The 26494-nt window shown below is 38.8% G+C and overlaps 2 protein-coding genes across 6 annotated transcripts in view; one reads left to right on the top strand and one right to left on the bottom strand.

Moving 5' to 3' along the window:
* FHIP1A (FHF complex subunit HOOK interacting protein 1A) overlaps nt 1-9699 on the bottom strand; it is a 99652-nt gene extending 89953 nt beyond the window's left edge. For 4 of the 5 annotated variants that reach the window (XR_006166991.1, XR_006166990.1, XR_006166989.1 and 1 more), the window contains exons 1-3: nt 9590-9699; nt 9201-9289; nt 8196-8254 (exon numbers count right to left, since the gene is read on the bottom strand). The gene's annotated coding sequence lies outside the window, so the exon portion shown is untranslated. The remainder of the gene's footprint in view (nt 1-8195; nt 8255-9200; nt 9290-9589) is intronic. The other variant, XM_042807573.1, reaches the window with a different exon arrangement.
* On the top strand, nt 5927-18999 carry LOC116965173 (translation initiation factor IF-2-like). The gene is made up of 5 exons (XM_042807851.1): nt 5927-5947; nt 9181-9913; nt 10262-10371; nt 16447-16548; nt 18895-18999. Exons 1-5 carry the CDS (start codon nt 5927-5929, stop codon nt 18997-18999), a joined length of 1071 nt encoding a protein of 356 aa, XP_042663785.1.
* The last annotated feature ends 7495 nt before the right edge of the window (nt 19000-26494 follow it).

Below are 26494 nucleotides of genomic sequence, written 5' to 3' on the forward strand. Positions count from 1 at the left end.
AAAGGATTCATACTACCTTCTTTTTCCTTTTTAATAAATTGTATATTCAAAACTGGATACTACCTCAGCACTGGCTAGAAAGATTACTTCATTTAACTTGCAGAATGATGCAGTCACAGGACCTCACAGTAAGAATCAGAAAGGTCCTAAAGGTTTACTGAAGCAAGACTCAGGGAGAAGCATTTAGTCCTTCTGACCTTCTCTGATTGCTCCCATCAACCAGGAGGTAGTAATTACTTTAAAGAAGCCTCACTGTGTTTGAAGTAAGGAACTGGGCTGTGGGGCTCATGCTTTTGCTTTGCAAACCTCAGCCCTGACCTGAGAACCAGCCCTATCAAAAAAAACCTTTTCTAAGGGCAGAAATCAATCATTCTGTGACGGTATCTTGGTATGATAGTTTCTAATTTTACAATTACATAACAATGTTGATTCATTACCCTTGTCGTCCACTATAATACGCAAATCCTCCATGTATATAAAAAACAAAAATAAATCCACCCCCAAACAAAATCACTATCTCATGAGTCCATTTCTAGAGAAAACAATGTTTTTCAAGCAGTTTAGCATTCACCCACAGTCAGTTCCTCCAGATGTTCTTTAACAAGAGTGACGTTTTGACATTTTCCATCATAGAGTCAAGCTTTCAGAGATCAGCTGCTCCTCTCCTGCTAGCATTCTGGAGAAAGAAATTGCATTAACCTAAGGTGGTTTAACCTTAAAAATAAAATCATATAGACTACTGCTCATTTCTTTGTCATCTTCTACTGCTTTAGGATGGTTTAATTCCCAGGAAAAATACTGGAACAAATAACTGAAGTTAAACAACTGGGTCTACAACTGCTCAGTTCCATTTCCCCCCTACACCTGTAATGACAGACACCAGAATCACTCTTCTCAGTGTCACAGTATTACAGGCATTCTCCCCGAGTTAAGTAACTGCAGCAGCTCAGGGATTACATCAGCCAGCTCTTCCCCTTTCAATAGTGTTTTCTAAACACTTCAAATTTAAAGTTATCTAAATGCTCTATAACTTGTTCCTTCCTCACACCAGTTTAAGATTTTAGCACTTACCTTGAACACCACATTCACCTCCAAGTCCCAGTCTCTCTAAATATGAGGAAAAAAAAAAAAGAGACCCCAGTCTGCCTTGTATTAGCTCTCCACAGCTCCAGTCTTCAAGCAGCAGCAAACCTTCTCTTTCTTTTTATTAACATTACATTCCTATAATGATTGTTACTCTTTTTGAGTTGGCCATTCTGAACATCGCATTTTAATTATATGTGCTTGTGCTTTATTTTTACACTCACCCTTGGCAACCCAGCCTGGATTCCCTTTCCCTTGTTTTTGATGTTGAAGAGCTCACTAGCAGCCAAGCTAGCCTCTCACTACTTTTCATATTTTCCTCTGCAGAAGAATAGTTTCAATTTCTGTTATTAACATAATTTCCTGAAGGAACACCTCTCCTTTTCCGTTTGTTTTTTGGTTTGGGTTTTTTTTTTTTTTTTTCCTCTTAACACACAGCCCCAGTGGATAAAATTCACGTTAACTAGACCTACCTGAAGTCTGCCTTTCTAAAAAAATGCATTGTTTTATTTTAACACAAGTCCTCCATCACAGACTCTGATTTGCTCACACACATTACTTATATTCTGGTTATAGTAAAGCTTGCAAGAGCCTATCCTCTAGTTGCTTTCTTTATATTTAGCATGAGAAAGCTTCACCAAGATCCTCCAAGAAATTGCTAGGCTTTCCACTTTACACTCTAACCAACATTTACAGGTAATTAAAATTCTGTGATCTGGATGATTTCTGCAAGGTGTTCACAACCACCCTCATCCAGAAAATCTCCCTGATTTGCCAGCCCTCAGTCACCTCTAGAAAGACAGCGCCAATATTTTTTCCTTTTTATTCACACAGACTTTTAGTAGAATTGTTTAGGGTGGAAAAGTTTATTTATTCTGCCACCAACTGCTTTTTCAACTCTTTATGCCACAGACCCCAACATTCTAGTACCTGAATAAATAATATTTTTATCTTGGAATATTTGAATGTACTTTGGATAACTGCTTAGATCACATTATCTCTTGTCACTGAGCCCAATGCCGAGTGCTCCTGAAACGCTGTTTGTTGAGTTGATGCCTCTTTTAAGCCTAAACTGTTGTTACATTAAATGTTTGCCAAAACTGTACAAATATTACCACTAGTAATGGAATATGTCTTGCTGCAAATACAACAAAATTTTATCCCCCACACTTGCTGCTACTCTAAAAATCAAACAGTAACTTTCCACCTATCGAAACATTGCACATGTACCTGCTGTGGTAATGCTATATATAACGCACAGCAAGCACCGAATTTTAGCTATGCATAGTTTATCAATTCCTAAACTAATACAACATCCATGAAGTGGGAGGAGTTACTATCACATTAGAATTTTAAATTGTCAAGAGGAAGAATCAGATAACATTTCATTCATCTTTAATTCATTCAACTTTTTAAAATGTATCTGCTCACAAACTAATTCAAATGCTGTTGAATTTCACTGAAGGCCAATGGGAAAAGTTCATGCAAATACAAGCCACAAATTCTGCTAACAACTTTTGTCCTTATAGGCAAAGACTAAAAGAAACATTAAATACCTGGAAAAGTCTTCAGATAGCTTCTATATATACCAAAAGTCAAGTAATTCAGTCATTTTCGCCAAGCTGACTTGAATGTCAACAGAACCAAGGTCTGTGTGCCCAGAACATTGTCTATTCCCTCGGCTACAGAAGTCAGTCTAATGAAGAGCATTATCACTTCCTTTGATCTTTGTCCCTATGTGCTTAATGTAAGTCCCATCCACCACCCCACCATTTCACTAACAAGTAAGTTGCTAAAACAACACTACTAACAAAACATGTAACTTTCAAATACCATGCATCATAAAGGCAGTGTTGGCTAAACTGCCTTAGCTGTTTCTCTCTGAATTTTTTTTTTCAGCAATAAAGATTCTAGTGAAAAGAAAAAAGTTTCCCAAGCCCAAGGACTCTGCTGGCATCCAAGCAAAACAAATCTAGTTCTATCTAGCCCAAGGAAATTCTGCAAAATCATCCCAATACACTCAAATGTGTGTTCTGCTGTACCAACACTAGCAAGTCAGGGACCCTAAGCATTGGGCAGGCATCACCACTGTAAAAATTATGCCAGTGAAATACTGCTAAAGGCAGATGTAACCACCGACATTCATAAAATGTCCGTGTTACGTGGCAGCCCGCTCACACTACAGTCTCCCACTGTTGTTCACATTGCTAGGACCAAAACATTAAGAATGGAAATCATTGTGAGGGCAAAGCAGGTTTTGCCCTCCATGTTTATTCCATTATTCTTTTTTTTTTTTTTTCTGCTTTTAAGAAAATGTACTTCCATTTCACATGCTCCTTATCCTATGAAAATGTTTCAAGGAGCTGATAAAGAACTTTCTAATTGTTTACCTGAAACCACTCCAAGCAGGCAAGCATAATTAATCTTAACACAAGTCAGCAATTCAGAAAGGAAATTATCCTGTTACACCTATTGCTGACTCTGTGTTCTATGCTTCCCTGTACTGAATGGCAAAATGGCAAATTTAAAGAAAAAAGGCAAAATCACCTCAAAGTAACAGATTAGCCAAATTCACTGTTTCTCTGAAAGTCAAAATGACAAGTCACAATAGACTGATATTACCAATCCATGCCACAGGCATTCCAAGGACATATAGGTGGTTCAATAACAATATCAGAGCAAAACAAGGAGCAACACACCCTTTTTTGAAAACATTAATGGTTTGCAGAAAAATCTGTGGCTGCTTAGCACCTGCCATTGCTGTACCTTGGTCAGGCACAGAGAAGAGAGAACCCAGCATCATTCTAAGTCACAGAGAAGAACAGACCTCTGGAACAACCCACATCTCGCTGTGGCTGGGAGCATGCACTTTCTGCAAAGTCCGGCACTGGAAGTCAAGGGAGTTTCTCAAAAGGGGGGATAAGCTTTTGTCCTCCATAGGTTTTCTTACAGGAATACTGAATTTATGATGTTGTATGAAAACACATTTATGGAACCGACAAAGTTTAAAAGTGTCAGAAATGTGCAAGAAGGAGACAGCACAGCTATGTTTAATAAAGCACATGGGTCCAGTGTAACAAGCCACAGATGTTTCAACTTCAACTTGTAATTGCAAAGATAGTACCTCCCTACTCAGGCTCCCTTCTTCCCTTATATGTTCAAGATACATGCTTGCAGAAACACTACCCTTAATATAATGCCAGTACAGTGGTGAAGTATCAAGCCAAATTATTTCTCCCTCTCAGGTCTGCTGCATTAGGGCAGGAGCCTGCCACATGAAAATGAGTTAACACAATTTAGTAAAACCCACACTACTTTTCAGAGCTGGCTGCACAGCAGTAATTTTTCATTCATTGCTCTTTGACTTGTGTGTCAGAAAACAAACATCTGAAAAATGTTTAGTTATTACAAATATATTAACTGTTAAATGTTAGTAAGACTAACTCAAAAATACAGGATTATCTTCCCTACTGCTCAGGGGTACCTGATCTTACAAAAGATTTTGTGAAGGCAAATGGGATTAATTCTTCAGCAGTGCAACTCTTCAACCATCAGCACAGTGCAACAGAAGCAGCCAACTGTTAAATTCAAGTTACAATTCAAAAGTTTAGTGGCCTTTAGGTCTTGCCAATAGCATACACGGTTTTGTTGTTTTTTTTTTTTTTTTTGTTTTATGTACATTAAGAAATCCTTCTAGCTGTGAGCTCCTTGCATCACTTCATCAGTTCCCCAGGCAAACTAAATTACTACTAGAATAGTCACTACCTTAGGTCTACTTATATAAAAATTTTCACAAAAATAAATCCTACCTTCCACCAATATACAATACTGGCAACTTGTAAAAATAAGCTAGAATTAGAAGGATAAAGGGCACAAGTGTCTTTCAGCGACAGTTATTTACACAAAGAACCTAACACGTGTTTTTATTTCTTGCCCCCTCCCCCTCACTTTTTTGTTTTTTACCAAACCAGACAAGCTCTTCTAAATCATGCAACCGTTTAAACAGACAAAAGTGTCATACTGTTTGGTGACTACACTAGAGGTACAAGGGGAGAAGATATTTGACTATGCTTCTACAGTTAAATGGCAAAAGTTACATAATAATAATTTGCCTAATACTTTTAGCACTAATCTAGCTCTGTGGGGAAATACATAGAAGCAGATAACATGCCCTCTACAATGCTAATTATGGCTAGACCAGAATTAACTGTCATGGTCTTCAGTATTACCTCAAATTTGACCTTTTTTTTTTTTAAGGTAAAAAAGAAAAACAAGTAGTTGATTTCCCAATAACTTATTACCCATGGGGAGCCACCACAGTTTGAAACAGAGTACATTTCAGGACAAGTTCTGCAACTGCTATGAAAATGCATTGCATTTAGTTCAAAGATAACATGAGTCAAAGCCTCAAGAACATTTTACACAAACCAGCTCAGGATCTCCTTCCTCCTTTTCAGGTGGCAGTTAATTCTGGAGAAAAAATACTGTTATGCATATACATGGAACTAAGGTTTCAGGCCTCCTGCATGCAGATGGCTATATTTCTGTCACATTTCCAAACTTTCCTTTCTTAAAGGTAATCCCACTAGATATCAGAGGTAACACGTTCTTAGATCGTGTCTTCACATACCTTGAGCCTCTACCACCCCTGATACCAGCTCTTACCTTACTTGCTCTGCTTCCATTCCACACAGAATTGCCTCACCTGAACATGCCCTTCAGGATCACCTTTGCCAAGAATTTTCTGGCCACATGGTTTAAAATGGAAAGCATTCTTATCATACCATCCACGAATCATTTACTAAAAGATACCTACATATAATAATAGGAAGTCTTATGATCAATGCCTAAGACAGAAAGTAAGGTAAGAGGTGTTTCCAAAAGCTCCTCAGTCTTCATAACACTAACTTTAGTTGTGAATGCTTTGCTACCATCACAGCACCTCCAAACTTAAGTTGACACTTTAAAATGTACTGGTGTGTGTATATATATTACACAGGAGTAATTAAGCCAGAAACATTTATTGCTGTATGCATTCACAAGTACATTCAAAACTGTTCTTTCAATTCAGCCCAGTCGGTCTTCAGATTTGATCCAGATCTAACTGACCTACTCCCCGTAACACAGTGAAGTCCTAGCTCTACTTTCCAAATGGATTAATCCCATCAGGAAAAGGGTCCGCTTCTTGGAGGCAATTTGCATGAGTTTTTAAAGGTATAGCAATTCTTACAGAACAGCCATAGCACCAGCTACTTACAAGCCTTTATTTGGACACTATGCTGTACTGCAAGAAGGACTAAAAAAAAAAAAAATCAGAACTTGCAGATCACTAGTGCCCCAGCTTTTGATCAGTGCAGGCCTTTGTGGCCTCTTTTGGAAGCACCCTGAGGTTGCCTGTCTTGACTCAACACAATCAGAGCATTAAAAGTGCATCCATAGCATACCTAAAGTATAGGCATCCACTGTTGTGTAATACATTACCTGAAACACACCCAAAAGCAGGACAAAAAAAGAACCAGTTGGCCAACAGCCTCCCTTGATGCCCCCTTTTCTGGAGGCTTCCCCTGATGATGATACAGAATACGATTTTTCCTGGGTTGTAGGTCAGTCTTACACTAAATAACTATTTGATAACGCTAAGAGACCATAAGCAAGTGAACAATGCCAAGTCAGCACGTCTGCGTACAAAAGTCTTAGAGTTTAAGTGCCTGTAAACCAAAATACAGTTATAAAACTGTTACAAAAAAGGATGACTTGAACAAGAGGTCACAAAAGCCCTGTTCTCGGTAGCACACAAAGAACACCACAAACATACCAACTACTCTAGACATACAGTAGAGCACAGAGAGAGACAACACCACTCAAAAATCTGAGAGAAACTACCAGTCACAATAAGATTATACCAGAATGTGGAGACCAGCATTTTTAAAAACTTGAGTATGCAACTCAAACATTAAGGAACTAAACAAGATTTCCATAAGCCCAATTAAAATTTGAAAAGCCCTTGCAATGAAACCTTCTGCAAGCATCAAAAAGCAGCATTTGTATACTAATAAGTAAATATATGGCAAGGGTGGAACAGCAGCATTTGTGAGTTCTTTTATAAAAAGCCTGAAAACTTTATGTACATCAAAGTAATCTTGATAACCCTTCAATTAAGAGTTTAACAGAGAAACTGATGCTTCAGATAGTATCGAGTCTGTAAATCTGAAGACTGAAATTTAACAGGCATCAATTCATTAGTATAATCTTTTGAAAAAATAACAACATCTATAGATTTCTAAAATTCAGTTTCATGCCAGCAGCAGCTTCTACAAATCTAGTTACCTTAGTTTTAGATTCTATGAAGTTTTGTATCCCATGTGGGAGGTGGAGAAAAACAAAAACAAAACCCCAAAACAACCCTCACAGAAGATGACCGAGTTTTACCATCACCACCATATAGTTCCAACACAATGTGAATACAGTAAAGTTTAAAAATAAAAACAATAACAAAATCAAAGAAAAAAAGATGTAAATAAAGTTACGTTTCTTCCATGGACTCTGGCAACACATTCTTCATCATTTTAAAAGAATTCACTTATTTTTTCAAAGCATATATCATCAATCACCATGGCTCAATAAATAGATTAAAATAGCTGTTATCAGAAATCAATTCAAAACATTTGTGTTGATTGATATGGATAACAGAAAAAGGCATCTGGATGTTCCAGCAGCTTCACAACTGTCATCCTCACACCAGTATCTCATTGGCACAGTCTTGCCCTTTGCCGTTATTTATACTTTATGGAGTAGTTTGTAAGTTTTTCTGTCTTTTCCTTCTCCATTTGACCTTCCATGTTCATTAAAGCAGAGCCATAGAGGAAGAAACAAACTACAGCATTAGGTCCTAGTTCTTAGATTAGTTTCAGATCAGGTATACTCTTTATACACAGCCCAGCAGAAGTAAGGCAACACAAAATGTGAAAACCCTAATCCAACTTTACTCCTTTGGGTATTATAAACCCTCCCAATTACCATTTTTTCTAAAAGGTTTACTTCTAGAAATTTTGATATAACAGCAGCACAGGACACAAACACAGGTCTGTACTGTATGACCTAACATTAATTACCATATTGGTGTGTAAGAAATCTTTTTGAACGGACGGTTTGTTATCACTCCCTCTTCTCTCTGAAAACAAAAACAAGATAAAAGCATCATGCTTCACCACTAATGAGATGGGGCCCTGAATCTTTCTTACAGCTACGAGGAGGAATAAAAACAGCATGTGTGCAGATGAAAAATGCAACTACAAACTCTTGCACAGCATCAGAGTTTCATATTGTTCAACAGAAAACACCTAGGCAGAAAGAGAGGCACTAGCAGATTCTGAAGTCTTTCTCAGTTCAACCAGAAGTAGTATGGTGGCATATGAGATAGCACACTCACTTTGAGGCATTTTTCTTCCTATCATCATATGAGATGAGTTAATGCTAATCAGAAAATCAGCCGCACGCCCCAGGGAGGAAATCGGAGTGAAGGAAAAATCTCCAAATAATCCAACTGTGCCTCAGCATTTCTCTGTTATAAGAAACCACGTGCCCCAGCCTAGCAAACTGTCCTATACTGGCAGGCTGGCCCTACATGCAACTTCTTAACAGACAGTGTGTATCTGCCTGCACCTACAGATTTGTCTGTATGGAGTAACTCAAAATCATGCCGAGTTACTACCAACAATCTTGGGTGACAAAACATGTTCACATGACCTTGCTAATAGCTCCTCATTGCCTCAAAGATCAGAAAGAGCAACAGAGCAATCACTTCATCAGAACACACTGTCTTCTCTGACTATCAGGACCCTGAAGTTGCTGAGGCCTCTACTTTCCTTTGGCATCCCCAAAAAATTTCAAAATAGCCCTCAGTGATTTGGTGAGTGACGCAATCAGTTTAATGAGGGGGAAAAAAAAATGAAAAAAAAAAAAATCAATGTTACTAGCCTGTTAAACCAGAAGCCCGAACCCAAACTGACAACCCACGGACAGAGTCACACAGCTAAATACAAATACACTAAGTAAAGCGTCACACTTGTGAGGAAAAAGCCTTCTTTGGAACAAAAGCACACGTCCCATGCTCTCACCTTGGCACTCGCCCGCTCCCCGGCTGACAGCCCTGCGCGAAGCCTGGGTCCTCTCCCACAAGTTTGCGACCAACGTTGCCCAGGTCGCCCTACAAGCCAGCAACGGAAAAGCCGAGCCAAAAAGATAAAGGGGATTAGGCAGGCATTACTTCCAGTGACCTATATATTCCCCGCAGCCGCCCGCAGGCTGACAGCAGCTGCTGGACTACGGGGCACCCCGGCCCGCCGCCCCACACAGCCGCCGAGGCGAAACGGCGGCAAGACGGCTCCCACACCGGGGCGGGAGCGTCTGCGCGCCCGCCGCGGAGGCCCCGCCGCCAGGTCTGAGGCCCGTCCCCAACCGCCGCCACCCCCCTCACGCCTCCCGCCCCGGGGGGCCCAGCCCCTACCTGGCACGGAAAGTTTCCCTGGGGAAGGGCAAGGCGAGCTCCGCTCCCTCTCTGCCGAAGCGACCGGCTCCGGGAGGGAGGGAGGGAGAGAAGGAGGCGACTGCCCAGGTAAGTCGCCGTCAGCGACGGGGCAGCCGGGGCCAGCGTTACTCCCTCAGGAGGGAGGGATCCCCCTCAAGCCCGCCCTCACCGAACGTCCCGGAGGCTCCGTCCCTTCAGGGCGGGCATCTCCCCGGCCCCGACTCGGCACCGGCCGCGGAGTTTGGTTAACCGGGTGCCGGGCCGCTGAGTCAGAGAAGCGGGGAGGAGCCGCGACCCAGCGGGGTGAGGCGAGGCCCGGCCCGGCCCCCGGAGGGGGCCCGGTGGGGCCGCGCTCGGCCTCGCCGCCCCTCCCAGGCGAGAGCGGCCGCGGAAGGGGAGGGCGTCGGGCGGTGCCGCCGTTTGAGGTGATACGTTGTGGTTAGCAGGTGAGGAGGTCTCGGCCCGAAAAGAAACACGGTTCTGGAGAGGAAAAAAAAAAAAAAAAAAGAAAAATTTTAAACCCCGTATTATTTTAGAAGCGATGCCACAAGAGGAAGGTGGCCCTTGTTATTACGAGTCACTAGGTGGCACTGTTATACACCCCCCTTTTTAATTTTTAGTTCTTATTACTATTTTTTTTTTTTTCTTTAGGTGATGCCACGGCACGTGAGCGTTGCTCCCTCTCAGCGGAAGATGCCACCCAAGTGCTCCTTGGGGCGTGTTTCTCTGCAAGCAGGAGAATTTCAAGTCCTCTTTCCTTGGTGAGCCATGCACTGGCCTTCGTGGCCTGTTTGCTTTGCTGAAGCTGTAAAGGTGGGGGGAACCACCTGCCTGCCATTTGTTCGGACCCTGTTGGAGGGTTACACCCATAGCCCCTGTGAATAACTAAGAATGCTTCCTGCTATCAATTTCTCCTGCAGGGAAAACCTGCAGACCAGAAGTACCATTTTAAATCGAGCCTATAGCACAGGAACAGGCTGCCCAGAGAATCTGTGGCTGCCCCCCTCCCTGGAAGGGTTCAAGGCCAGGTTGGACGGGGCTTTGAGCAACCTGATCTAGTGGAAGGTGTCCCTGCTCATGGCAGGGGGGTTGGAACTAGATGGTCTTTAAGTTCCAAGCCGTTCTATATTACTTACAAATTAGAATTGGAGATAATTCCCTAATGATACAAACGATATAGTTCTTAGTTTTAAATACCTCACTAGAACTGTGATAGATTGCTGTAGTGAATAGTTAAGCATGGTTTGCTATGCTATTGTGTCTTTTTTTTTTTTTTTTAAAACGCCTTCAGGTAAATTAATTAGTCTGTCAGGGAACTGATTTTGATTTTGCTAATGACTCAAAATAGGAATAGATGCTGGCCTATTAGGGTAAAAGCTCATTTAAATAATACAGTTTACCAAGTGTATTGGTGTTCTGTAGAAGCTCTGGAAGTGTTCTCTCCAAATGCTTTGTGTAATTAAAGAATAATTTACTAAGAATACTAACTAACTAGGTCCACACAAACTAACTTACACCTAGGTATACCAGAGTTAAGATTTCCCAACCCAGGACAAAACCATCATCCAAAAATCCAGTCAGAAATAACAGGTTCCTCCACTTAGAAAGACTAGAAGAATCATTGGTTCTTGTAAAATATCTTGACACACACTGAATGTAAATTTAAGTTGCAAGGAGGGGGTGAGCTGCCATTCTCAGAGACTGTAATTCCTCCCTCTTACGCTATTTATGGTTTTCAGAATGGCAAGGCAAAATACTAGCTAAACATAATTCTTCATTGCAAATGCTGTGGTCGAAGTGCTCAGCAGAGCTACTAATGTCATCTCCCTCATAATCTGAATCCAGAATCTGTTGCCTAGACATCTGGGTGTGCACATCTCTTATTAGAGATGTGAATTCCTGCATTAGATCTGGTATTTCTTACCATTCGTCCAGGAAGCAGCTTCTGTGTGCTTCTTTAGAGCCTGGGTATGAGGGTGGGTGGCATTTGGTGGCTGCCTAGGATGGCAGAGCAGAAGCCAGCTTGGAAATTTAGTAAAATTGTCTAGAGGACTTCAGCAGAAGCCAAAAGGATAGTTCTGTTTAAATTGTTTCACCTCAGAAGCACGGGAACTGTCAGCTAGCACACAGATGAAAGATGCCCTTTGTATGAAACATCTCATCATAAGGATCATTAAGGAGTGAGCCTCTGAAACAGCGTCTGTTACAGATGCTGATATAATCTATTTCACTTCTTTCTATTGCTGCTCTAAGCATTTTAGAAACACTCCATAATTATTTTTCCTGTGATAATTAGGTTGAATCCAAGATAGCTGTCCCTTTACATCAGTATCTCTTAATCATTAGATAAGCTGTTCTATCACACAGAATTAGAAGAGATGGAAGTGTAAAGATGACTTACCACAAGCTCCCACTAATCCTCCTACTGGCCCTCTTTGTTCTGAAGGCGTTCTTAGCTACTAAGAAATACTTCACCCAGGTATAAGAGGCATAATGCCTGAACCCAAATACAGTTGACTGACAGGATAGTTGCAAGTAGCAAAAGTAACACGAGATTTAACAAACAGCATTTGCCAGTCTTGAATGTTGTATCATCAGTACAATTGTGCAGTGCCTCTAGTGAAGTTTAAGCTGTCATTACAACTAAGTTTGTACTTAGAGGAGTTAGAAAATATAACAACATGTATACTCATACTTTTGGTCACCAGTTTTACTCCACAGAAAGCTCAGACTTTCTAAAGAAATTCCACAGAAAACTTCTGCTTTCTCTGACCCAGGGGTGTGCCTGCAGCATCAGAAAAAACACTACTGTTGCAGATAAAAATGACTAAGTGTATCTACATATGTAAAACAGCTTTTAAAAGAGCTCTTTTACTGTAAATTTCTATACCCTTTTTTCATGTTACATATTTTAAAAGTGTATAAGCATTTGTCCATTTAGAAGTGTGCTTTATGCAAAGAATTTAACTACAAATAGAAAATCCATAAGATAGAAATAGTTTAATTTAAAAAAAAAGTCACTGTCAACAAGCCAGAATGCTCGCTATAAATTAAGTGACCCTTGAGCTACCCCATTTAAGACAGATATTTCTTAGATATGATTTAGATATCATCTCAGTAAAACAAAACTGTACTACATGTGCTCCTTAGCAAGAGATCTGATTTCCAGGAGAGGTGTCACAGGATAAAAATGTCCTGTTTAAGAATGAAGAGAAATAAGTGAATGTGTTCTGAGTCATGTTATATGCTATGTCATAGCCTTTCTTCCATACCTTCTGTGAGCAATAGGAAGAAAGAAAATCTGCTTTAAATCTTCAGAAAGGTCCTCTAAGAATTTTCTGTGTACATACTCTAGAACCTTCATATTAGGAAATAAAAGTGTTTTAAATGCTTATGAAAAATCATTGATTATTTCTACATATATCATATTTCATCTGAACAGTGTAAAGCACACTTATCCCTTAATGTACAAAGATGTCCCAAAGCTTTTTTGAGATACGGTTTTGCAGATCTTTTGCTTCAACACACAATTTACAATGTAGTACCATTTTAAAATCATTAGTATGCAAAAGATAAATATTATATTTAGGTGGATAGAATCCAAACACTTGGCTGGAGTGGTAACTAATAAAAAAATTTGTAAGATTGGAAATTAATATGTTTCCTTTGAGTGCTTAAGCAATACAATAAATACAAGAAATCTAAGATTGCTAAGAAAAAAGATAATGGATTCTGAAATATCTGTACTTTGACAAACCCAAACAACATAAAAGAATTTGTAATCTATTTTAACTGGTATTTGTTGATTTACTTGTTTCAAGACAAATCTTTAAGCAAAAGAAAGTTTGTTAAAGAAGTTATATAACACAAAAAAAGACTCACCTTTGACTATTATAAATTAGCAACTTACGAGACAAATCAAAATAAGTTCACTGCCCCTTTAACAAAATTATTTTTCCTCTTTAAAACCAGATTTGGTTATCTATGATACATTGTAAGGGCCTGACACTAATTTTGAGAATAATTTAATTCACTCTGCTCCAAAAGTCAGTTCACTCATAGTCTGTAATTTCTCATATGCTGTAAAATGGCACAGGTCAGCACTGCTATCAAAAGAAGTAATCTTACCTTCCTCCACCCATTCTGTCTCTCCCTCCACTTCTATCTTCTCTGATGCAGTCAAAGAAAATCTATGCAGCTGTTTAATAAATGAGGTCAGTTCCCTGATCCAGATGAAAATTACCCCCACCCCTTTTGTAAGGTTAACTTTAACATGGATCAGTTCTTTGATCTGGTTCACCTGCTACCACATAAATCCTTACCCTGGCACAAGAGAGGGAGCAGCATAAGGGCAGGAATGAACTGGGGCACCATAAATTAGCATAAAGAATATGTGAAGCTGAAAGTATGATTCCAAAAATGTCTTTTAACAGATAGGCACCTAGAAACAATTGTGCTCTATCCTATTGTTTGTGAGTTCTTTTGCTTGAGAGTATGTGTCTGAAGCACGTGCTATAATACATCCTCTGCATTATCTGAGAACTTGCCTTTATCCTCTTCAGATACCCTTTTTATGCTTTGAAAACACAAGGCTGAACCCTGGACTTGTGCTGTAAATCCTTCAAGCTGTGTACTTGGGGAAGAGGAGGGCAACTGATACTTTTTTAAAAAAAATTAAACTGAAAAAAAAAGCCTCCCTTCTCACAAGACAAAACCTCCTTCCCTCTCTACTGGCAGTTACTGTTGCAGGATAGTTGCGGGGTAGAAAATTTTTTCAGTCTCCCATAGATTTCTTTTGGATTTGCTAAACCATCCCTGCCAGCAAAGATTTATGTCTGGACCCTAGCAAATTGCTTACCTTAAGAATCCAGCTGAAGGATATTTAACAAAAATATATCCCTAGAGGACAATAAGCAGTAGACTCTTTAAAGGCTCATCCTCCTTTTCTAATTACAAGTTATACTCCAAGGTCCAGTGGGAGCTTTGGCCAAGAACTACATAACACATTTTTTAATGAAAATTAGGTTATCAGCATTATTCTGCTTTTCTGGTTATACAGACTATGATTATAGTGAACATGGTATTTAAGCAAACAGAGCCAAAGCTGCTCTTCCATAACCTATAACCTGCACACATGTCACATCATAGTCAATAGTGGTAAAACATCCATATTTTCTATCCTTCCCCCCTCAAAAGTCACCTCTGACAATCTGGATTTAATAATTTCATTATCTCAGGTTTAAAAAAAAAACCAGAACATTGACAGTTTGTCAGTAGGGAAAATTTTAGTGGACTGCAATAACACTATTGAACACTGGCTCAGGTACAAGGCTTCCTCCCAGCTAATTACAGTGTGATCTATGTAAATTTCTTAGCAAAGCACTCGCTTATTAGTAATTACACAGTATGCTCCCTGTTTTCATAATATCGGTCGTAGTTTTCACCATTATATTGCCCTCATAAAGTCACATTTCTGTCTGCTTTCATAAAACCTTCCACTTTTTCCTTCTGATAGACTACATTTTTGGTAGATTCTCTAATCACCGAGCTACTGACAAAGGGAAATAGGTTACCTGAGATAGGGGGAAATCCTGCAGTCTTTGTTGCACAAATCCTATCTTTCAGATGTGAAATCAGACATACTGGATTTTTTTTTTTTTCCTGAACTAACATGAATTTACACCTGCTGGTAATTGTTACTGAGAAAGGAAAAAGAAAATGTCATACCATATCAGCCCACAGGTCTCTGCATAGTAGTACTGTCCAGCTTGGGAAGATAGAGACAAACCAGGCAACAAAAGTTCATGTAAGTCTGCATGTCTCTTACACCACTTAAAAGACAATGAAATATTAATAAGTACCATTCTTGTGTGAGTATATGAATACTGATTTCCTCTATGAATGGACCAGTACTAGTCAGGAAATGAACCATTCTGCTGCTAGGCAAAAAAAATCTATAGTGAATCAGAGAGTAATTCTTAGTGGTGTTTTGTTCCTCTGCATGTTCTTTTTTGTTGCTTACTTAGGTCTGGGATAAAGTGATTCTTCACCACTGTCAGATACTTTGTGAAGTCAGTAGGTGTTACTTTCTACAGAGAAAATAAGAGACAGAAATAGGATTGCAAAGGAGGAGAGCTTTGCTTTGCATTTCTTGCAGCCGATGTAGAGAAATTATTTTTTCTTCTGGAAACTCAGTTTTAATGGTTTACATTGCAGCTTAACTTCAGAGTTTATGGCTAACTGCTAAGAGTCATAAGTATAAAGTAGTTAATTGAAAGAAGTCTTTACTTAATCTTTTGAGAAAATGTTTTTCATTTTTTTGCCAGTAAGGACTTTACTCATGTCGAATAAATACTTGATGCAAGAGAAAAGCTGGGCACCTATCTTTGCGTGAGATTAATGATTTAAAACTCTCAGAGTGGGCAGCTGGAGAGAGGTTCTCAGAGACTGAGAACAGTCAAGACAAATCCTCCAGTATGACAGACATAAGGCCCCCTATTTTAAGGTCCCTCCTTGTTCTGCAAGGTATTCAACAGGAAGTTTACTGAAATCCTCAGCAATTTGCTGAATGGGAAGTCAGTGGCTGTTTAGGAGATTTGGCATCAAATAACAGCATTAGTAGGTGCCTAACTTCTTTGAAATAAAATCCTGTTGGGATTTTTTGAAAAGCATGTGGCAGGTGAGAAGTGCTCGTAACCCTTTGCATTTAAAAATCATTAGCTAAAATGCATAGACAGCATTAGGATCAAAGACCAGGCTTCAAGTCACTGTCTCCCTTTGAGAACTAGTTCTTAGCTGCCAGCTGGTACAGTGCTTCTCTGACTTGCTCTTCCCAGGCTTGTACTCTTTGCAGCATAGTACCCCATCTTCAAAAGACTCTCCGGCTTCCCACTTCGTATAAATTGATGGGTAAAAAACATCGATGCAGGGAAGGCGAGGTGAGTTTGAATTTCTTCGTCTGAGTTAAAATTAATTCATGCTCTCTTATTTTGTAGGCAAATGATCTATTAATGAACTACTTCTAGGGCCAACAGCAGCTCCTCTTGAAGACAGCAACCTTTAGTTCTTTCTAAGAGCAGTTTCTAGACTTTGAGTGCTAACTACAAAAATTTTCATTTGTAGACCTAATTCATACACCGAATCTCCAGAGAGGACATGATTGCAATTATACTTTTCTGCATTGCATAGCCCTTTAACTAGCTGTCAGTAGCTCCCAGCTCATTGGAGACTTTTTGGACAGCCTCTATAAGAGTATTAGTTCTCCCCATGTGCTCCATGAAGGACCTGTAACGCAGGTATGAATTTCGCTCTAGCATCTGGAAGTCAGGCAGTGCTACCACTGTTGGAAATCTGGCCATTATCTGGCTTCCTGAAGGCAAAACAGAGAACCAGAAATAGTCAGAATTATAATTCAAGGGAATCTATCTTTCAGCTGCCTTTTTTAGTGTATTTCTGTTGAGTTGTTTTGCTTTTCCTATTTTACCTTGTATTTATCTCCCCAGAATGAGATTCTGTAATATTTTACTTGTGTTAGGGGAAACTTGCATATGGTTGCCATCTACCTATACAAAGGAAAAGAAAACAATGCATAGTTAGTATCCTAAATGGATTGGATTATATAATGAAACATTATTAATTTTTAACTTGGACTGTTACATTTCAAGAAATATAGCCTAAACTGTACAGCATGAGTTGTACACACTTATCTCTGAGAAATCAGTTATAAACACGTAAGAACTTGTATATTTACAGAATATAAGCTACCAGGTACTAGTGTCTTGAGATTCTTTATCATAAGAAATTACGTTCAATAAGAAAGTTCAAGTTTGACACTCGTGATTAAAAAATAAAATTTTTAGGGACTCTGTCCTTTAGTATGTAGGAAATTGCAATCCTGATGGAATTCAATGTTTTTCATTTGTTTGCCCTGGCAGCTGTGCATTAGTAAAATAAATAAATTAAATAAACAGCAACATCTGTTCCAGTCACTAGAGGTTTATTGCTGGAGTTATCTGCATTGGATGGGAGGAGAGGATCTAGTAGAGGAGCTCAGCTTTGCAGAGATTAGTGGAATCACTAAGAATAAATATGTAGAACTGTGTGACCTGTGGGAAATATCTCACCTGCCAAATGATGATGGTAACTAGTATTAAAGTCTGAAGTCCTCTAGCATCTATTCTGCATTATTCATATGAGTAGGAATCTCATATTCAAAGAGCTAATACGGTATCAGTATGTATCTTATTAAAAAGAAAATCTGTGGTGTAGTTGAGAACCTAAGCCTGTAGGTTTTTCCTTTTAGTTCATTATTCTTGGTTTCAGGATACCTTACTCCCTCTATATATTTGAATAGTATAAATGTGTGTGTGTGTATATATACATATTTATGAATATACACAAAATTCTGCATGTGTGTTTGGGTGTGTGAGTGGGACTGGACAACACATGGATGATCTTGTATGCTGTAGTCAAGCCACCTCCCTGTCTTGTTTTGATAAACTAAGCAATACACTTAGTGGATAGCTGTGATGCACAGAAAGTAAGACAGGGTGATCTAATCGTGCCTCAGGATTCAATCCATGAATTCCTCCATAAACCTGAGAGAGTAGTCACAAAGTAGGTATTCCTATGCTGGTATTCCTACCTGATTAGTTAATGAATGCTCTGCTACAATATTTAGAAAGATGCAAAACAAATTCTTAATCAACCAGACAGATATAATTTGCCAATTCCATTAAAATAATCTGGGAAAGCTGTAGGAAATAGTTGCAACATGAACCAGAATGTTTCACTGCCATTATTGGAATCCAGAAACTCAAATGGAAGTTGCTTTATAGGGGTTGCAACCATAGCCAGAAATAGATACTAATAAATACATACTAAAATTGGAAGAAAACACAACTGAAGTTTATGGACTTCTTCTGAAGATGGTTGTGGCATTATTATTCTCATAATATAAGCACTAGAGAGCTGTCAGTGAAGTCATCTTGTTGCAGGTTTAAAGCGGTGAGTAAGCAGGAGGTAGTGGTAGTGTAAGAGGTAGTAACTGAAGCCTAGGAAGAGGTGTCAGAATGCCTTGCTAGATCACTGGTCATTGCAACACGGTGGTTGTAAGGTAACAGTTAAAATGGGTTCAAAGGGGAATAAACAAATGGAAGACAAGTCCCATTGATGGTAATTTATATTGGAAAAAAAAGGTACTCCTGGTGCTTTCTTTGGCTGAGAAAGTTTCTGAACTGCTTATTGCTGGAGAGAGGTTAATTAAGCTATTTTCATCCTCTTAGTGTAACAATGTACTATTAGCTATTGTGGAAGATGGGATATCAGGCTGGACAGAGCCATCTGTGCGAGCCATTATAGAATACTTGACTTCTGTCTCTTCACACTAAAAACATGAAAGTATCAACAAGCTAAGTGGTAGTGAGGTAGAAGTTGAAGGAAATAAGAAGGTGACTTTGATATCTAGGAGGAGGCTGAGAAGGTTGGAAGTTCCCACTTTTTCATCCTCTAGAAACAACAATTTATTGCAAGCAGCAGGTGCAGAAGAGAAAGGAACAGAGTATGGGCTATTTGGAGTAATTGTTACAGCTCTGGGAAGAATTATATTTACCAGTTCTCTCTGCTTTAAGCACTGGATGTCAGCCAAGTAAGTCAGATGGGTATATGTGGGTAAAAGGGATATGTGGTAATTTGAAGGAACATGAGTATGCCAGCAAAGGCTTATTCAACTTTGTGTGAGGGTGCTTTTCAGTTTTCAAATTGTATTTCAGTCTGATAGGTAATTTTCAGGCTTGCTGCAGTGAAACTTGTTCACATGAAAGTATATATTTGAAATATTTTGAAAGCCTATATTTGATTACTAATTGGTTGGCATTTATCTCTCCACTTTTCTCAATATTGCATTACCTCTGGTCTGCAAAGAACATCAGTAATATGTGTACGTCACAGATACAGAAATCAGGATTGCAGCATGAAACTATTTATTGTGTAATAACTAAATTTGATAATTGCAGCTATTGGAAGTAAAACTATAAATGGTTCATATAAAATAATTCTGGTTTTAAGGAGAATTAGCTATATAGTATAGTAGCACTGGGAACTAACTTTTTTAAAAGTTGCTGTGGCTAATGCTTTTTTCATACTAATTTCATGCTGTTAAAACTCCACCAGCATTAATGGAGTTAATCCTGATTTTCATTTACATAAATGCAAAGAAAGCTCAGCCTCAGTGATTTTTTACATGCTGTTTCAAGTGTGCTTGAAACTGCTAAACCCGCATAATTCCACATAAAAATAAAGCTTAATTTAGAGAGATCTAATTGTTCTTATTTCACACATAAACCTCTGTGGCAAACAACAGAACAATGATACACTGTTCTTTGACATTTGAATTTGCAATACTGGTTGAACATTCAGAGTCTTTTTGAGATGTATTTTTATCAATGAAAAGTCTGTGAAACCATTTAACTAAAAATTAGCTTGTATTAATGTAATCCTGTCCACTAGCTTCCATAGATGATGGAAGTACTAACTGCCTGTATCAAAGGGAAGAAAAAGCATTTGATTTTTAAGACATAAATCAAGTCCTTCGTTTCTTACTCTTTGATCAGCTTTGCTTATGCAGGCACATAATCTGACCCCCTTTGCCATCTAATTTTCCACCTCTTCCCTCTCCAACCCCATAGTATTGAGCTTTTATCAAGGCCAGAATTTTTTTTTTTTTTTTTTTCTCTCCAGGGACTAGTCGTGCCTCATTCATTTTTCTCCCTGGTCTGTAGAAACCCCGCTGCAATGTTAAACCATTAGGAAATACCCACTTCCTGGAACATCAAATACACCTGGTTTTTTTTGTTACTAGGCTGCCACTCTATGGCCGTATGCATAAACTACAGTTTTAGTTCCACTGAAGTAAACTGTATTGGAGTTTCTGGGGATGTGTGATAGATCATCTGGGCTTCATGTTCTACAATGAGAGTATGATTACCTTAAAGAGGACAAAGGAGAGGACTAGCATTTCCCCTGTAGGCACCTACCAGCCTGATATCTTAAATACATTGCAGACTATCTTTTTGATCATTAATACTGTGCATATTGTAGTACCTGCACATGTAATTTACCACTATGCTGCTTCCCCTGGCTGTCCAAAATAATGCTATTTTGAACTGGATTTTCAAATGAGAGAATATTCAGTCGTTTATGCCAGAAAGCCAAAAGATATGCTTTCAAAATACCTTTGCTAGGAAATCAGGCAGATGCTTAGACTAATACATGCCTGGTGTCCTTCATAAAGATGAAGTTTTGATGCTTTTGAATCTGTGCAATAACTAAGTCATGGAAGTGAATCAAACTGTGTTTTAAATGCAGATGCTTATATGTAGCCATACACAGTTGTTTACAAATGGGTTAAAGGGGCATCTAAACTTTCATTAATAATTTTTTCACTTATGCAAGATTGCAATACACTGCCTAGTAAATTGTTGTTATTTAAGTCACTATTTTCACATCTGCTCCTGAAAATGGAGATGACTGAAATTTAGCAGATCTGCCTTCTGGAGTACCATGAGCAAGCTGTAGATTTGTCTGCCTGTAAGCACTTCTGCTCGAGTTCTACAGTGTGAAGACCTTTCACAGAAAAACTCATGTTGAAGAGGGTGGGAATGGCACTGTATGTATGTATAGTGTTATTCCTCATCCTCAGGCAATTTTGCATGTTTCCATTCAGGAAGTGGAGTAAGAGCAAGCTTGAGATGTGCTCCTACCTTCGTTTTTAGGACACCCAAGCTAAGAGGAAAACTCCAAGGTCAATGGAGATCTAATTTCTTGTAGATGTTAACTTTTAAAGAACAGAGTCCCTGGTTGATGTCCTGTCAATGGCCACATAAAATATTGTAAGGGCTTCAAAATGATACTATTTTCTGTATAAACAGTACCTGCTGTTTGAAAGCAATCTGAAAAACGAAAGTCCAAAGCAAAGGAAATTCATTCATTCAGATGAATAAAAGATGTCTTATTGGCCAGAGAAGTCCGGTAGCTTGAAAACAAGCTCAAAATTTTTAATATGTGTTTTTCCTTTGAATTTGCTCCTGTAAGCACTCCTGGGTTCGCTGGAGAGCAGGGAGGAAGGACGATTGTTAAAAATTGAACAGCTTGCTCTTACTAAAATAAAAATCCATTGTACAGTCATCATTGATTTAAACTAAAACAGGTCCTGACCTTTGGCCTTGTTAATAACATTGTTCCAGATAATATCTACAGCATTTTTAATATTTTGTGTTAATGTAGATTAATATTATAATAAGAATAGTATTTTTCAGGATGCTTGGCCATAAAGCACCTTTGGTTTCTAAACAGAACCTGCTGTTAAAAGGGCTAATTAGTTCTGCCAAGAAGGTAACAGTGGCTATGACCTATAAACCAAACTGTAATATATATTAGGAGGTTCTGAATGCTGCAGTTATATTCCCCCATTTAGGAATATTACAAGTAAAATTTACTATGATCAGGAGATTGAGAAAGAACGGGAGATCATAAAACAACATAAAGCAGGAGCTCAGAAAGAAGTTGGAGGAGTAGCAGCTTGGGTATGGGAACTAAACCAGTATAAAATTAGATAAAAAATTACCTCATTTTCTAAAGTATTTCTACAGCAGTCAGTGCAAGCAAGAGTAACATAATAGGTGTGGCCTAAAACCATACGCTGAAGTTGCGAGTGACAATACTGAAAGACAATTAAAGTAATTTTAAGGAACAGGGATGCTGACCAAATAGCTAGAGGCTGGAATGCAAAAGAAAGCGAGGTTGCCTGAAGCATGATGCGGCAGCGCTGGATCCTCCTCTGTAGCTTATTTGTTGTAGCAGAAGCACCAGGGTCCCCAGAGTACCGATCGCTGCTGTGTACAAACCTAGCAAGTGGTGCAGTGCAGCAGTCTTTGACACCTAACACACGCAGCTGAAACACTCAAATCTAGCAGCAAGGCCAAAGACTGAGATTTAGAGCAGTAGATGATGAAAAAATATCAACAAATTTTCTGCTGGGTGGCAATGTGTCAGGTGTATGCACAAGCAGACTATGTATGCAGAGGCACACAGCTAACAAAAGCTAGGTCAGCTGTAGTTTACAAGAATTAATTTAACTGTTGATTTAAGATGGTGAATTGAACTGCCAACCAAACCCGATCCTGTAACAGTCAACACAGTTTTTGAGCTGCTGTAATAAACTGAATTGATTTCCTTCACATGGAGATAATAAAAATGTCCATCTTGTACAAAGTGTTGCATTTTTTTCCCTGAAACTTTTGTATGACTTTGTTGCCATTTACCATTGTTTTTCTCCTGCATTCTTCCTAAATGGTTGGAAATACCAGTGCACTGTATTCCAGATATGGCTGCAATATGGCTGCAACAGGGCTGTATAGAAGATTATTTATCCTGCTGAATTCCAAATATGATCCATGGCTATTCTCAAAATGACACTGTTTCTTTGTTTTTACAGTGGTATTACATAACAGGCCTCTGTTTAGTTGCATAGTTTTCACCTGTCTAGTCTGGCTCCGCTTCTGAGTCAGTAGGTGTCCAAAACTGATATGTTTTTTTAAAACAAAATAACATGCCTTCAATGTTTTAGAAATGTAAAAATGTCTTAATATTACTGAGTGATCCTAATCCCGAGAAAGGGACCTTTTCTTCCTTGTGCATCTAAATTATTCACAAGGGGAAAAGGCTTATAAAACCAAATAAACCTTAGTGTCCAGACATAGAAATATAAATAATTGGTTTTACCTTATCTTCCTTTCCTCTTGTTCTGTTTACTATAAATTAGTCAAACAAAATCTGTGTATTTATTTTCTCATAGTGCCCAGGTAATTTACTTATACCCAGAATCCTGCTGTGCCAAAACAGAAAGTGCCTAGAGGACCCAAATATAGTTTTCCCAGTTTTCCTGTCCCTTACCACTAAAGATCTTGGGTAGCATCATTGAACTAGCAAGGTTAGAGCCCTCAAGAGGCAGAGTTAATTACCTGCTTCTGCCATCCCTGGTGAAATGCCATTTCACTTTTCTGTATTTCAGTTTCTAGATGCATTGTATTTTCTTCCTCTTGTCTTTTTTTTTTTTTTGTGTGTGTTGTGTTGTTTGTTGGGGTTTTTTTCCATGTTTGTTTTGACAGTAAGCTCTTCAGTGTAGGAACAGTACATCTATAGGGCCAAATCTGAGTTGGAAGCTCTTTGTTTTGGTATAATCACGCTAATAAATTCTTTATCCCAGGTACTGTAGCTCCCTTTATCATTTTATTTCGCTAGACATAGTTCCTCACAGCACTTCTTCCCCATCTAATACTCTGTTTTAGTAGGAACAAGCAGATTAGAAGGAGCAGGACACCCACTACTACCCTTGCAAAACAGTGGAAGTCATGATCAGATCCAATTAAGAGCAAGAATTTAAGATATACCAAAATTAGTATCCCCTTCAACTGCTCTGTCCTCTCTCAACTCGGATTAAGTTTTGCATTGAAATAATCTCCTGTCTTCATTTTCCTGCTTTGTTTAATTATCTGTACTGTTTGTACTATTTCTTTTCATGTTATGTCTATTAAGCTACTATTTCTTTTCTTGTTGGCTTGACTGCAGAAGTCCTGAATATGCATGGAATCTAGTACAACCTTCGGGCAGTGGTGAATCTCCAATACTGTTATTTATAAAAGATATTTGTGGACACTATATACACGGTAGTAAATTTATTGAAGTGTAAAGAGAAAAATTGCTCAATACAATGCAACACTTCAGAAACACATTTTGGAATAGCTCTCAATCACACACAAACATGAAGTTATACTGTCTGTCATAAAAGAATTGAATGTGATAAATTCTGTGAGCAGTATATTAAATCTAAGGCTCAAAAAGCTAGCCACTTTCACAGTACCAGCTCCAGGAAGCTGGCTTGATTTCCCTTCGGTCTTATATTTAACAAATTGCTGTGAAATTACGTTCTTTTCTTTCTCTTCAAAACACAGCTTTTTGAAACTTCACTCTTTAATATTTTCTGTTCACATCCTAATGGATAAATATGCACATCTCAGAACTTCCCGCAGCTGGCAGAAATTGGCAGTGCTGTTGTTTGTTAGAAGAGAGGAAAAGGACTGAAATGGAATGGCATTATTGACCCATAAATATGATCTCATCAAATCAATCTGCAGGTCTGGAAAATTCATAGTTGTTCCATTGGATTTCTTCAACAGTGTTTTGTGGATAATGTAAGGACTTACTTGCCCAATCCAAAACCAGCTGAAGTTGGCAGAAAGACTCCATTGTTTTGATGCTAACTTTTTGGAGTATGTAGCCTCATCTACTGACACAGATTAAAATAGGCATACAGAAATACCTGTGCTAACCTCCTGTGCCTGCTTACAACACGGAGAAAGCATTCATATTTCTGCTGGTTTTTTAAACGAGAAAGCCCAATCCTGATGTAGAAGGGAGCCTGCCAAATTAAGAAACAATGCAGCAGGACTACTGGAGAATATTTATACTGCATGTCTAGAAGCAGGAGGACTGAATTCACACCCTTAGGGGAAGATAAGCAAGACTAGCTTTAAACTCTCTTTGTACTCCTCTGATTCTGAGTTGTTCAGTGATCTGAACTGGCTTCTGACTGGTGCTGAAATTCTGGCTCTGACAGCTCCCATTTGCCAGGTTTTCCAAGAGGCCTTTGAATAAACAGCCTTTATACTCTTTGTACCTTTATACTCTCACCAACAAACATTCCACCAATTGCAGAACACTCCAAATATCTTAGTGGGCACAGAGTGGATAGAGGACATTTGAAGACATTTAAAGTGCACAAAAACTACTTCACTTTAGTGAGATGCCCTGAGTAATTTTTATGAGGTTCACTTACCAGGAAGTGCTGTGCTGATACAGCTCTGTCATCACTGTTCCAGTTCATCACTGAACTTGCTTCCAAAAATAACAGGAGGGGTGAAGAAGACATGACACCTGAGGCTGTGGTGAAACCTATGCAAAATTTCCTTGTGATCACAGTCTGAATCAGTGTGGACCATATGGAGTCATCATAAATGTGCTAGAGTATTTAGTAAACAAAGAATAAATATATAAACACAACTTTTTATTGTAGCCATTGAAAGAGTAGTGTAACTGGGAGAAAAGTGAGGAATTAATCAAATGTGTAGTTGATAGCACAAACATAAGAACTGTAAGGCCAGAATTTCTGTAAAATAGCAAACATCTCAGTGCGTCTTTTCATTCTGTTTATTTCCTGGATTGAGGTATTTATGACTGGGAGGTGTTTGGGGTGTTTAAAAGCCAGAAATAAACTAGAATGTATAGCAAGTTTGTCCTGACCGTCCCTTTTCTACTGCTACCCCAGGCTTCCTGGCTCTCTTGCTTCCACCTCGTGTTCCTTAAAATTGCCTAGCCTCATTAGTGATCATGTCACAGTCCTTCACCAATGAGAAGTCTTAAAACATAGTCCCTCTAGATGATCTCTGGTTCTACCATTTCTCCTGATTTATGATTCTATCATTTCTTCTGATTCCTCACTAGCCTTTAATAAAAGTGATACTTCTGGTAGCCTCAGAATTTCCTGCTTGAAATAAGCTTTCAGGTACCATGTGTGTATTAGCTGGGCTGACTGAAGACAGGGTAGTATGAGAACTGGGAGGCCCTTTGATGAATATTTTCAATATAAAAAGATTCATTGGATAGGACTCTGGAAATAAGACATTAGAGAAATCAAAAATTAAGTCCAATGGGCTTAATTTTTAAATGTTTTTACTTGGTTCAGTAGAATCAGTTTGGTTCTCTTTCTCAGGAGTGCCATGAACTTCTGTTTTTCCTATTTCTTCTTGGCTCACTGTTTGTATTCTGATA

Source organism: Tyto alba, unplaced genomic scaffold (genome assembly GCF_018691265.1).
Source record: "Tyto alba isolate M040663 unplaced genomic scaffold, T.alba_DEE_v4.0 Super-Scaffold_6, whole genome shotgun sequence".
NCBI lineage: Eukaryota > Metazoa > Chordata > Aves > Strigiformes > Tytonidae > Tyto > Tyto alba.